Below are 14,660 nucleotides of genomic sequence, written 5' to 3' on the forward strand. Positions count from 1 at the left end.
TTATGTAATGATCATCCTAATGGGTGATGACATACATCAAGCTCCATTGCCAGGACTCTGGGAAAGACAACTTCCCTAGTTTATTTATTCTAGACACAAGCTCTTTCTAACCAAATGGTGCAGAATGAAATGAAACTAAGATTCTGTTATTTCTGTCTTTCATATTGAAAATTCATATAATTAAACTTTTCTTTTCACAGAAATAGATTTATTGGGCTCAGATGCAGATGCTTTTTCAGATTGAATGTCATCTTCTCTAGTCGTTACATTCCAGAGCAGAAAGTTGACTCTATAGGAGCCTGCTTATCCCCAGGTGAGTATTCTGTCTTTATAGAGGTGCCCTTTGTAGCAGTATATTATGGAATTGTTAGCATATACTTACAGCAATAAAGGCAATGGAAATTAGAGAGGAATCTGAAAGGAGATTAGAGAGAACAAATCCTCAACAGAAGAGAAACTGGGCCTCAGATTGTGCTGTGAATTTGTTGTAGGAGTCTGTGGCTCTTGGTGCCTGTGCTTCCCCATTTTGTGACTTGTCTCAGAGTCTGTGCTCTTTGTCCCTTTCTACTTATGCTCCATGTTCTGGACAGTACACCATGTTAAGGATAGAAACTGATGAATATATATTATTTATAGCAGAAATCTAAGACATTAGATTTTTTAATATTCACATCACCATTCCCCCAGATCTCAGAGGACAAATCTTCTGCCTTCAGGCCTCTCCCTGGCATCCCTCATTCTGCTCTCTGTTTCCACTTCACTCTCTTCAGGGCACCCTTGATTTCTGCGTTCCTCAGGCTGTAGATCAGCGGGTTCAGCATAGGGTTGAAAAGGCTATAAAACAGGGAAAGGATCTTCTGCTGCTCTTCAGGGTGGTAGGATTTGGGGGCCATGTATATGACTATGGCACTACCAAAGAAGAGACCAACCATGCAGAGGTGGGAGGAGCAGGTGGAGAATGCCTTTCTGCGACCCTCCCCAGACTGGATCCTCAGGATGGCAATGAGGATGCGTGTGTAGGACACCAGCACCAAGCTGAGGGGCCCCACTAAGATAAATACACAAGCAGCAAAGATGACAACCTGGTTGAGCCTAGTGTCAGCACAGACCAGCCTGAGGACAGACAGGATCTCACAGAAGAAGTGGTTGATTTCATGAGGCCCACAGAAGGGCAGCCTCAGGATGAGAATCACATGGACCAGAGCCAGGAGGGAACCACATGCCCAGGAGATGGCAACCAGGACTGTGCACACTCTCCAGCTCATGATGACAGGATAATGGAGGGGGTGGCAGATTGCCAGGTACCGATCATAGGACATCATTACCAAGAGGAGACACTCAGTGTGAGCAAAAGCCATGTATAAAAAGGTCTGTATTATGCATGGGACAAAGGAGATAGTTTTTTTCTTATTCAGGAGGTTTTCCAGCATCTTTGGGACATTGTTTGAAGCATATGAAATATCAACAATGGCCAGGTGTGAGAGGAAGAAGTACATGGGGGTGTGCAGTCGGGAGTCCAGCCAGATGAGCCCCACGATGACTGTGTTGCCCAGCAGGGTGAGGGCGTAGAACAGAGAGAAGAGCGCAAAGAGGAGCAGCTGCATGTTTGGGCTGAGCAGGAATCCCAGGAGAACGAATTCTGTGACCCGTGTCTGATTTTCCATCATACCCTGGCAGCAGTGCGTGTGTGGGTCACTGCAGGATGCTGGTGGCTGAGGAGCAAATGCAGTTCTGGATCAGTTATTAAACAGAAAGAGGACATTTATGGTGTGCTGACTCATTTATGGTGTGCTGACCCACTGTGTGCTGACTCAACTAGCAATCCCTTTCAGGTTCATTACATCAGATCCTCTTATCCACACGAAAGTAAGAAATACAATCTGTTCGGATAACTAGTCTAAGTGGGCACAAGGTATCATGTACTGTTTTCATTTCTAAAGAATTATTTTAATTTTGCCAAAACCGGTTTGGCTCAATGGATAGAGCGTCGGCCTATGGACTGAAAGGTCCTGGGTTCGATGCCGCTCAAGGGCATGTACCTTAGTTGTGGGCACATCCTCAGTAGGGGGTGTGCAAGAGGCAGCTGATCGATGATTCTCTCTCATCGATGTTTCTAACTCTCTATCCCTCTCTCTTCCTCTCTGTAAAAAATCAATAAAATATTTTTTTTTAAAAAGAATTTTATTAATTTTGATTGCAAGATCCACATTTTTACCATCCTGATGGCAGCCACAGAATAAATCATTTTCCAGAATGACTTATTTTATTTTTTAGAAAGGCCCATAGCCATATTCTCATAGTTTTACTTTCTAATTTATTTAGATTTTTAATTCTGTTCCCATTTTTCCTCCTCATTTGATTTGCTCTTATTATATAATGTGTGCTGAGTTTATTGCCCATTGCATGTGCTCAATAAATGATCAGGAGTAAATATATGAATTAATGAATTAGAGAATGAGATTTACAAACACAATTTCAAAGAGGCATTTGTTTTCTCTGTACTCACCAGGTTTAGGGCTTTAGTAAACGTTGGCAAAGGAGCTGGTATTATTTACTTCCTGATGCTATGCAGGGAAATCTAGTTGTCTCCCTTCTGGGCACAAGCAGAGCAACATCACTAATCTGGCCAGTGTTCATAGAATTAATTCATGGTACAGAGTCAGGGCGAGTGGTTATCTATGTAAAGAGTTAACAATATAACGTTACCCCCTCCTACTCCACCCCAGCATCTTATAGGGCTTCTTTCCTGCTTCTGAGTAGATATTGTTTCTGGGCCCCACTGCATTTGTATAGTGTCCAATACATTTGTTGGATGTATGGATGGATAATAGATGAAAGACAACACATTCCACCAACCATATGGCCATTGGAAAAACCTAAGATATTCCATAGAAGTGTACACCTACTAATGACAATTCATGACATTCAAGAGTATTCATTCTCAATGGGCAGCTTATAACTCCAGAACTACAAATTCCAACCCTGTTTTTAAGTCCGTAAGTTGACCCTGGGCCTCCCAATTAGTTTGCTAATTTCTAGACCCCTTCCTCCCTCCAGACCCCAGCTTCTGTAAATTATCACACTTTGCAAACGGTCCTTTACTCACTGTGGCCTTAGTCTTATCTCAGAGATATTAGATTTAGAGGAAACTGCACAGAAGTGAGGCGAGATTTTGCAGGTCAGAGCTGAGGATCTTGCTCCCTCCAACAATCGTGGAAAGAAGATCAGGTGCAGGAGTTGTCCAAGTTCTCTCTCTCTCTCTCTCTCTCTCTCTCTCTCTCTCTCTCTCTCTCTCTCTCTCTCTCTCTCTCTCTCTCTTTTTTTTTTTTTTTTTTACAGCAGGGGTGGAGATTTATTCAAGAACAAGTACAGACTCCCATGTGGGGAGAAGGAAAGAGTCCCACAGAAGGGACTCCCATGTGGGGAGGGAGAAAGGGTCCCACTGACTTCCTCTGTCCCTGTTCTCTCGACACAGGCCAATGCAGAGATAGGCTGGCTCACTGTGAGCACAGCTGTAAAGGTTTTACAGTGAGGTCATCGCCGCCCAAGCCCTCCTAGATTTTCCTGAGGATCCCTGAGAGAGATGAAACAAGGTCACAAAAGATACAGATACCATCTCTACCAGGAAAACCAGAAGTTGTTTGTCTTTCTCTCTCTCTGGGCCCTGGGGATGGATGTTCAGAAGAAAAGGAGCTGGTATTATTGACTTAATACCCAGATGGATCCATATACATGAAACTTGTATCATAATAAGGATAAACATACTACTGGGACCACATTGCAAATTACACCCCCTAAGTATTTGGATAGTGACGGGTCCTGGATCTCAGTCTTGTCCCAAATGAAATTAGCGGAGCTCAGAGGAGGCAAAGCATCATCCTTATGAGATGATGACTTCAAAAACTGGCATTAATTTATTTCTCTTTTCTTCTTAGATAATTTTAAGTTTGGTATTGGTAGGTAAGAAAACCATTTTTTTTTTTTTTATCAAACTTCCTACACTTGGTGAGTAAGATGCTGAGACATTTCCACATAGTATCTGAGATTTTTATATGGGGGTATTAGAAGTAAGGGAAAACAGAAACCAGAGTAAAGCTAGCCTTGAAGAGATGTCTTGGGGTATAGAGGGCAGGAATGTCAAATTCCTATCTAGACTATGATATATTCATGATGTTCAGTGAACACTCTGATACAATGATGCCTTGGAATGAGGTGTTGTCTTTATATAACAGAAAATAAAATATAGAGAATTTCTTGAATTTTTTTCTGATTGTTTCTCTTATGGGTCAAGCCTACAGGTGCAATTGTGTATATTTATGTATGTTTGCTCACGGGGCAAAGTTTTGGAGAGAATTGTCCAAAACCCACTTATCAGAACATATTTGGTACTTTACTTTAGAGAGATGTAGGTTTTTGTGTGAATGCAGTGTGGTTCTGTGTTAACAAGGAAGGAAAGAAAATTTGACTATGGTTATTGGTTCACAGCCTAGTTGATGATTGAAGACATACATATTTCCATTGGCAAAATAAAGAAGCTCAAGGAACAACTTCCCTGAAACCTCTGGTGAAGTGATAAGAAATTTTTTTTAATTTTTTAAACATATTTTATTGATTTTTCACAGGGAGGAAGAGAGAGGGATAGAGAGCTAGAAACATCGATGAGAGAGAATCATCGATCAGCTGCCTCTTGTACAACCCCTACTGGGGATGTGCCCGCAACCAAGGTACATGCCCTTGACCGGAATCAAACCTGGGACCTTTCAGTCTGCAGGCCGATGCTCTATCCACTGAGCCAAACTGGTTTCAGTGATAAGAAAAATTTAAAAGCCATGTATAGTGGTTTAAAAATTAATGGAAGCACTTAACTAGATAGAATTAATTTACTGACTACCTAAAACTGGAGAACTAAATAAAATATTACCTAGATGAGTTTCAATTTCTATATAGTAACTCTCCATATATGAATACTTTATCTCCATAATTACTCATATATAGATATTGAATTTAATTGAATCATTCATTTCTTAATCTACTCATTTAATTTACATTTATTGAGTATCTGCTATATGTGGGCATTGTCCTAGATACTGGAGAAGCAAACATTAATGAGATACTGCCTTGAAAATGAAGGACATTACAGTATCCCTATAGAGCTAGCCATGTAAATAAACAATTTAGTGGCCATTTTAGAAGTGTTCATAGTATACTGTGGGACAAAGAGAAGGTGTTCCAGATTATTCTGAAAGTGATGGGACACCATTTAAGAAGACATAAGATGGATAGGACATGCCAGATGTATCCTAGGGTATGAGGAGGGCATAGCAAAAGAACGATATTAGGAAGAGGATTCACAGACAAGCTTCGGTGCCATGTCATAGGTACTGAACTTCATTTTAAATAAAGAGTAGGAAAAAACCCAAACAAATAGTAAAATTATATGACTAACTATGTGATTGCAAAGATTACTTTTTGTTCAGTACAGAGGACTGTTTAAAAGAAAAAGGTTAGAAACTATGACTCCAAGATATCTGAAGAGTTGAGATGAGTAAGTGGGAGATAATGTTTACCTGAATAAAGGTGGTAGCCATGGGAACAAGGAAGAGAGAAAGTACATAAAACATGTAAAGGAAACTCAGTTATCCATATTTTGTGACTTTCTACTGTGAGGTGAGGAAAAAAGCAGAGCTCAGATGTTTCTCAGGTTTCTGACTTATGTGTCTGCATAAAGTGGTTGCATTTCTTTATACAGACAATACTTGGGGAAGAGTGTATATGGCAAGAGTTTAAAAAGAGTATAGTTTTTAATGTGATGTATTTGCTATGAGTATGGGATATACAGTTGGATGTGTCCAATAAGGAATTGACTAAATTGTTTTAGAGTTTATTAGAGATATATAGGCTAAAGGTTAGGATTTGGTAATCATGTGTATTAGGTGATAGTTACAGTCATGGTTAATTAAAAAAGAGGTCATTTAAGGAGAGCAGATTCAGTGAGAAGAAAAGACGACATGAGCAATATCTTAAGAAGGACCAATATTCAATAGATGGATAGAGGAAGATGAATCTCCAAAAGAGAGCAAGAAGAAAGATAGGCAGAAAACCAGAAAATATAAACAAAGGAAATCAATGAGCTATACTTGCTCTATGTTATGCCAGGACACAAAGTAAGATATTATCTTTGGTCCTATGAGTAATTCTACTTTTTAGATACAAGAAAATTCTGCATAGATTTACACTAAAATTAGTATTTACAGAAAAAAATAGAATATAGTCAAAGTTACTGAGAGAAAGCCATCATTACTCTTAAAGAAAAAGATAGCACTTTTAACTTCATTTCCCATTTGCCTTGACCTGTACAAGGGTGAACATTATGCAACATGCATGGAACATTTTAATTTACAAAGATCCTGTTATTAAAAGGTTAACCAGAAATGCCATACAAATTTGCAGCAACATCACTGTGAAAATGAAAAGCATGAAACAAGGAGTCAACTGATAGAATATGATTCCAAGGATGGGAAGGCAAGTGACCAAAGATTTCCCATGTGAGATTTTTCAATAGTGCACTCTGCCAGGAATCTATCACATTCAAAAGAAGCTACTGTCAGTACTCTGGAAATACATCTATACTTTATCAACTTATTATACTGTTCTAAATTCCTCAACACTCTCAGAAAGAGTTGATGATTAGGAAAGAAATGGATTTCACACCTTCTCATTTTTCTCCAATTAGGGGACAAAAGTCCATATGATCTCTCATATCTCCAGGGCCACAGTATAGACTCAAGGGGAAGAACAAGGAGCAATGGAAATTTTCAACACAGAAAAATCAATATTAGATATGCAGAGTAGTAATAAATATTATTCTGAAGGACAAATTGTATGCCTGTTTGTTGGTTTTTTGTTGTTGTTGTTGCTATTTGTTTTTGTTAGAAAACCATCAAATTCTCCTTTTATCTCTCAACTGCTAAGCATTTGGTAGGGTCCTTAAGCAGCAGAGATGTGGTCCAAGGACTATGGCATGAAAATAGAATTTCACTCTTTATAAGGAAACAAAAAGTGCTTTTTAAGTTCAAAGTAAATGTAAGGTACTATTTAAAAAAAAGAAGAAAAAAAAAAGCTTTCATGCTTTCATGCATGCAAGAAACCTTAAAGATTATTACAACCAAAGGTAGCATTTGGAGACAAGACTACTGAAGCTAGGAAAGGTATGACTTATTCAAGAATAAAGGCAGTTTAAGACAAGAACCAGGTATTTCAAATGTAGAGTATTCAAAATGGATGCTTAATTTTCCTGTCTTACCTTTCACAGGTTGAATTGCTATCCCTCTAAGTTACTCAAGTGAGAAACTGAGTCATTCATCTTCCTTTACAAAATTACTTAAATTATGTTCACTTCTCTCCATCTTCAATGCCACTGCCATGGACCACAGTCTATGAGGAATGCTTGAATTATAAGACAGGGAGAGAAGTTTGAGCCTCAATGTAAAAAAAGACCTTATACACATATGTTTAGTATTAATTCCAAATTTAATAATATAAACAGATAGAGATTCACAACATCAATTAAAACTTTGTGCTTTTTATTGGCAGGCAACAACTTTATACTCCTTGGTATCACTAAACTGTGTATAATTAGAGACACAGCATTCTAGAAAAGCAGGCAGCAGAATTAAACTGAGCAGACTTAAGGGAAGGTCAGTCTTCATTATGTTACCCATTTTTCATTATGTGTACACTGAAGCACGAATGCAATTTGAAGTCGTTTTTTGTTTGTTTGTTTTTGTTGTTAAATATATTTTGATTGATTTCAGAGAAAAAAGGGAGAGGGAGAGAGATAAACATCAATGATGAGAGAGAATCATTGATTAGTTGCCTCCAACGTGCCCCCAACTGGGGATTGAGCCCACAACCCAGGTATGTGACCTGACCAGGAATCCAACTGATGACCTGGTTCTTAAGTCAATGTTCAACCTCTGAACCATGCCAGCAGGGACAATTTGAAATATTTTAATGGAAATGAAGTTACAATTACGCATTTATGTAACCAACACCTTAACTCCAAATATTTGACTGTAATGTGTATGTAAGCAGTTTCTCATTGCACAATTATTAAAATGTATTTTTTCCTGTTAGAAATCAGCGACTTATTTTTTGTGTGTTTATTTTTCTTTTGAAGAATTATGCTCCACACAGAACTGTTCCATTGTATGGAGGAAGATCAACTGAAGAGCAAGGAGTCATAAAGAACTGATTTCTCTCATTAGGGCTAAAATCTCCAAAAATATACCATGGGCCTTGAGGGTGATGGAAACCAGTTTTAGTGAGACTGGGTTCCTCTCTCCCCGCTTCACCTCCCGGCCCCTGCCGGACTCCTCACACAGCTTCACTCACTGCCATCTCTTCTCACCCATCCACACACACCTAAACATTATTGTATAACCTTAAATCTGTGTCCCACTGCTGGGCTACAGTGCCTATACTATGCTATAAATAATATCTTATCAACTTATAATTATCTGATCTCTACCAAAGATAGATTATGTTATTATTGTTGCCTTAACAACATTAATTAGTTAAATTAAAACACTTGATCTATATCTTAAGTTATGTGAGACTTTATTTTAGTCAGGGGGACAAAATCCCCTATACTATGTACACTGAGTGGCCAGATTACTATAATCTGGGAACGCATAATAATCTGGCCACTCAGTATATACTGTATAGTCTCTTAACTTGGCTTCAGACTTCCATTCCTACTGCCACACAAGCCATTCTCCACATAATAACAATTATCCCCTTCAAACACAAAGCGTATTATATATGTCTCCTGGTTAAAAAATCTCCAACCACCCTAACCAGTTTGGCTCAGTAGATAGAGCATTGGCCTGCAAACTGAATGATCCTGGGTTTGATTCCAGTCAAGGGAGTAGCAGCCAAGAATCTCAAGTCTTTTTTTTTTTCCCAAGATTTATAACACAGTTAGCTAAAGGATAGATCTTTTCCGAAGTTTAATAATGAACCTTCTTGTAATTATTGAATATATTGATGTTCCTCACTGAATGTGGCTGGGCTTGAGCTAACATTCATATGAGGAAGGCTCACCCTATTATCTATTAGTTAGTGTGGAGCAGCAGCCATGAATCTCAAATCTTTTTTCAAGATTTTTTACAGTTGTTTCATGTCTTCACGTCCTGTACACATTGTAGTAGTGAAAGTAGTAATGTAAATATTCTTTCCCTCATTTCAATGACAACTTGCATAATATATAAAGATTTTGAAATTCTTATATATTAATCAGACTAGTGATTTATCATTGATCAAGAGAATAAGAAGACTTTCATGTTTTTATAACTAGAACTAGAGGCCTGGTGCATGAAATTCATGCCCTAAAGGGGGGTGTCCCTCAGCCCAGCCTGCACCCTCTCCAATCTGGGATCCCCTCAAAGGATGTCCCACTGCCAGTTTAGGCCCGATCCCCTGTGGGTCAGGCCTTAACCGGCAGTGGGACATCCCTCTCACAATCCAGGACTGCTGGCTTCTAACCACTTGCCTGCCTGCCTGCCTGCCTGATTGCAATCCAGGACTGCTGGCCCCTAACCACTCCCCTGCAGGCCTGGACGCCCCCAACTGCCCTCCCCTGCAGTCCTGGAACCCCCCTCCCTCCCCAACTGCCTTCCCCTGTCAGCCATCTTGTGACAATGTAGAGGTGGCCATCTCGTGATGATGCAAGGGTATGAGGGTCAATTTGCATATTACTTCTTTATTATATAAGATGGGGACAAGTCTAAAGGAAATTTAGAAGTGCCAAGAATTTTAAGCTCAAAGCAAGTTTTTTTTAAGTTTATAGTTGTGATCTAGGTAAAATTAACAATTAATTTTACTGATGTGGAATTGTCCCACATACAGAATCTTCAATATCAAGATTGTGAGCCATCTCATCTCCATTATCAGGAGAGGTCAGAAGTTGAGATATGGTGTACCCTGCTCAACTCTCATCTGATCAACACCTAAAAATGAGTGGGAATTAACCATTACAGTGAATTCCTTACCAGTCAGCACCCCTTAGATAAACTGTTTTAAAATAAATAAAAGTTGTCTAGTTTAAATTTGTGTACTCCATTTAGTGGTATTTTCTATCTGGACCTATGTTTTGTTGCTAACTGTATCTAAGAACCTCAAATTGAGTCCACATTTATCTCTAGAAACACAATCCTTTGCTTCTAAGAGCTCAGCTGGTAATGATAATTGACACATTGGTTCAGTTCTTGGTCTATGTCAGGAACTGTTCCAGAAACTTTGCATATATGCTCTCTCTCATGCAACAATTGTTCAAAATACACTGAAAACTGAATGAGTTCATGTGAATGAGAAAATTAGGACTGCAAGGAGCCCAGCTTAGTTTAACTACAACTCCATGCTCTTAGCCACTGCCCTCTTCCTTGTCTGGTAGGTTGCACTTAGTAAGCCCAGGAGGCACATGAATATACATGCCACATGGCAAGATGGTCATGTTGCCTGGCTGAGTTTCATTTTCCTTAATGCTTGTTATACAGAACAACTTTTTAAATGCTTCAGGCCTCCTTTGATTTTAAATTAATGTATATGCTTAAAGTAGAGAAAAATAAAATTCACCAAAAATAAAATTCACCAAAATTTACCATTCAAAGGTAAATTTTGTTAACATTTGCTATTCTTTTTTTCAGATTTCATATATTTTTAAAACATAGTCAAACTCATATATCTTCCTATGCTGTCACACTCACCAATAATAACCTAGGCAATCTATCAATAAACTTAATTTTTATAGTTATATAGTATTCCATTGTGTGAGCATATTAAAAATTATTTAACCATTTTTTAGATATTGAAATGTTTCTCCATATACTAAAATATTAAACTACTAGTATTTTAAAATACTAGACTAACATTACACATACTAGAGAATATATATACTTTTTCTGTAAGTTTAAAATTATTTCAAGATAAAATATTTACAACAATCAAATAAAACTTTGACAAAGAGAAGAATTTCACCCTTAAAACAGACTGTTGGACCTAAAAGGGAGGGTGTGGATAAAAGGGAGATCAACCAAAGGACTTATGTGCACACATATGAGCCTAACCAGTGGTCAAGGACAATAGGGGGGTGGGGGCATGAGTGAGGAAGGGTGGGGGATTGGAATGGGGGGTTGAGGACAAATATGTGATACCTTAATCAATTAAAAAATTAAATTAAAAAACAAACAAAAATTATTCTTGGTAATTATTTTAACTTATATTAAAAATTTTAGAGAGTTCCGCTTCAATTATGCATGGATTTTGGAACTTACATACACACATACATCTATATTTATTCTATACTTATGTATACATATTTTAAATTTTTTAAATTGATTTCAGAGAGGAAGGAAGAGAGAGAGATGGATGAAAACATCAATGATGAGACAGAAGCATTGATTGGCTACCTCCTGCATGCCTCTTATTGAGGATGGAGCCTGCAACCTGGGCATGTGCCCTGACTGGGAACTGAACCATGACCTCCTGGTTCATAGGTTGACACTCAACCACATCAGCTGGACTATGTGTGTGTGTGTGTGTGTGTGTGTGTGTGTGTGTGTTTTTATATAAATAAAAATGTAAATGTACGTTTGTTCAAAATCTTAAATCTCCGAAAGTTCTTCACCAATTGCTTTGAAATTTTGACATAATGTTGCATTCAAATACGCGCATGGTTTCATATACCTTATACCTACTATTATATAGATGTCACACTTGTGATAGGTAAAAACATGCTTTAAAAAAAATACAGCGCCATCTGTTGGAGGTAAAAGCAACACACGTTATACTAAATATTTTACGATTCCATTTCAATGTTTCTGATTTACGATCCATTTATGATTTCCAAATTTCCAATTTTATGATTCCATTTCAAAGTTGATAATGATTGAGTATTTGTGCTTAGAAATCTCGAACAAAGTTCTCAATCAATTGGGAATGCCATCACTGAACTGCTGCTGCTTCATTCGATGTAGAATTGCGTTGTGAACAAAATTACAACACCGATGATCTTTTGTCCTATGTGCAATCAAATATTCCTAAGCTAACGCTTGAGCAAAAAGGCATTTACAATCAAATAATGCAAACTGTCAATAATGGGGTTGGAGAAATCTTCTTAGATGAACCAGGAGGAACTGGTAAAACGTTCCTAATTAGATTGATTCTGGTAGCAATTAAATCCCAAAATGACCTAGTCTTAGTTCTTGCGTCCTCCAGAATAGCTGCGACATTGCTACCAGGTGGAAGAACTGCTCGTTCTGCTTTGAAATTGCCATTGAACATGCAATTCATTGAAACTCCCATGTTCAACATGTCCAAAGCATCCGGCATGACCAAAGTATTGTAGAAATGCAAACTTATTGTTTGGAATGAATGCACAATGGTGCACAAAAAAAAATCGCTCGAGGCTCTTGATTGATCATTGCAAAATTTGCGTGGAAACATCAGACCATTTGGGAACGCATTAATATTGCTTTCAGGAGATTTGAGGCAAACATTACCTGTAATTCCTCGATTGACACCAGTAGACAAAATAAATGCTTGCCTGAAATACTCCACTTTGTGGCAACATGCAAAGACATTAAAATTAACTATAAAATATGGTGTCCAGCTGCAAAACGATCAATCAGCAGAGATATTCTCACATCAATTGCTGGAAATTGGGAACGGAAAGGTACTGGTTGATCTGACCTCAGGATGAATTTCATTGCCTCATAACTTCTGCAATTTAGTGACGTCAAAAGAAGAATTGGTTGAAAAAGTATTTCTCAATATTCAAACCAATTATAAAAATCATGATTGGCTGAGTGAAAGGGCTATTCTTGTGGCCAAGAACAAAGACGTCTATGAACTTAACAATATTATTCAGTCTCACATTCAAAGCGAGGCAGTCACATACAAGTCCGTCCACACTGTTGTGGAAGCAGATGAAGTGGTTAATTATCCAACAGAATTTTTGAATTCACTTGATCTGCCAGGGATGCCACCACACATACTGCAATTGAAAATCAGAGTGTCAATTATCATGTTGCGAAATATAAACCAGCCAAAGCTTTGCAACAGCACGCGGCTCGCAGTAAAAAAATTAATGAGCAACGTCAGCCGTAGAATCAACAGTATTGACAGGACCTTTCAAAGGTGAAGATGTCCTCATTCCTTGCATTCCTATTATTCCAATGTATATGCCATTTCAATTTAAGAGATTGCAATTCCCAATTAGATTGGTGTTTGCAATCACCATCAACAAAGCTCAGGGCCAATCTTTAGAATGTGCAGTTTAGATCTAGACATGGATTGCTTCTCACATTGACAATTATATGTTGCGTGTTCTAGAGTTGGCAAACCAGACAATGGAACAACAAAAAATATTGTATGCCCATAAGCATTGTGAAATTAAACATATTAGAAACATGCACTTTCTCTTTTCTTTCTTTTCCATTTAACCAGACTGATAGAGTGCTGGTGCATGAAATTCGTGCATGGGGGCTGTGTCCCTCAGCCCATCCTGCACCCTCTCCAATCTGGGACTCCTCAAGGATGTCCAACTGCCTGTTTAGGCCCAATCCCATCAGGACCAGGATCGGGCTTAAATGGGCAGTTGGACATCCCTCTCACAATCCAAGACTGCTGGCTCCCAACAGCTTGCCTGAATGCCTGCCTGCCTGATTGCCCCAACCACTTCTGCCTGCCAGCCTGATCACCTCCTAACCACTCCCCTCCCAGCCTGATCAACACCTAACTGCTTCCCTCCTAGCCCAATTGCCCCTAACAGCTCTCCCTTGCCAACCTCGTTACCCCTAACTGCCTTCCCCTGCAGGCCTGGTTGCCACTAACTGTCCTCCCCTGCAGGCCTGGTCAGCCCCAACTGCCTTCCCCTGCTGGCCCAATCACCCCTAACTGCCCTCCCTGCAGGCCTGGTCTCTCCTAACTGCCCTCCCCTGTCAACCTGGTTCCCCCAACTTCCCTCCCCTGAAGGCCCAGTCCCCTCCAACAGCACTCCCCTGCAGGCCTGGTTCTTCCCAACTGCCCTCCTCTGCTGGTCTTATCGCCCACATCTATTCTCCCCTGCCGGCCATCTTGTTGCGGCCATCTTATGTCCACATGGGGCCAGCCATCTTTGACCACATAGGGGCAGCCATCTGTGTATGTGGAGTGATGGTCAATTTGCATATTATTCTTTTATTAGATAGGATATATGTTTTTTTAAATATATATTTTATTGATTTTTTACAGAGAGGAAGAAAGAAGGACAGAGTTAGAAACATAGATGAGAGAGAAACATCGATCAGCTGCCTCCTGCACACCTCCTAATAGGGATGTCCCTGCAACCAAGGTACATGCCCTTGACTGGAATCGATCCTGGGACCTTTCAGTTTGCAGTCCAATGCTCTATCCACTGAGCCAAACCAGTTAGAGCATATGTATATATTTTTTAATGAAATTATGTTTAAAAAATATATACAAGATATAAGTAAAATATAACTTGTACTTCAACAAATTAAAAACTCGATTTTTGAAATGTACCATTAAGAAAATGAAAAGGCAAGTGACAATATTAAATAAAATATACCCAATACATATTTCTGACAGCTGAAAGGACA

The 14,660-nt window shown here is 38.9% G+C and overlaps 1 protein-coding gene across 1 annotated transcript in view; it reads right to left on the bottom strand.

Annotated features, from left to right (window-relative positions):
* Positions 1–207: 207 nt before the first annotated feature.
* The window catches only part of LOC311629356 (uncharacterized protein), a gene marked incomplete at its 5' end in the record, with an annotated part of 44,726 nt that continues 30,273 nt past the window's right edge, over positions 208–14,660 (bottom strand). Inside the window, one exon of the mRNA XM_084897316.1 lies at positions 208–1,731. Coding sequence (XP_084753442.1) covers positions 735–1,731 — 997 coding nt within the window. The 3' untranslated portion in view covers positions 208–734. The remainder of the gene's footprint in view (positions 1,732–14,660) is intronic.

This window comes from Pipistrellus hanaki (genome assembly GCF_964339955.1).
Source record: "Pipistrellus hanaki genome assembly, chromosome: 10".
NCBI classification, from domain to species: domain Eukaryota; kingdom Metazoa; phylum Chordata; class Mammalia; order Chiroptera; family Vespertilionidae; genus Pipistrellus; species Pipistrellus hanaki.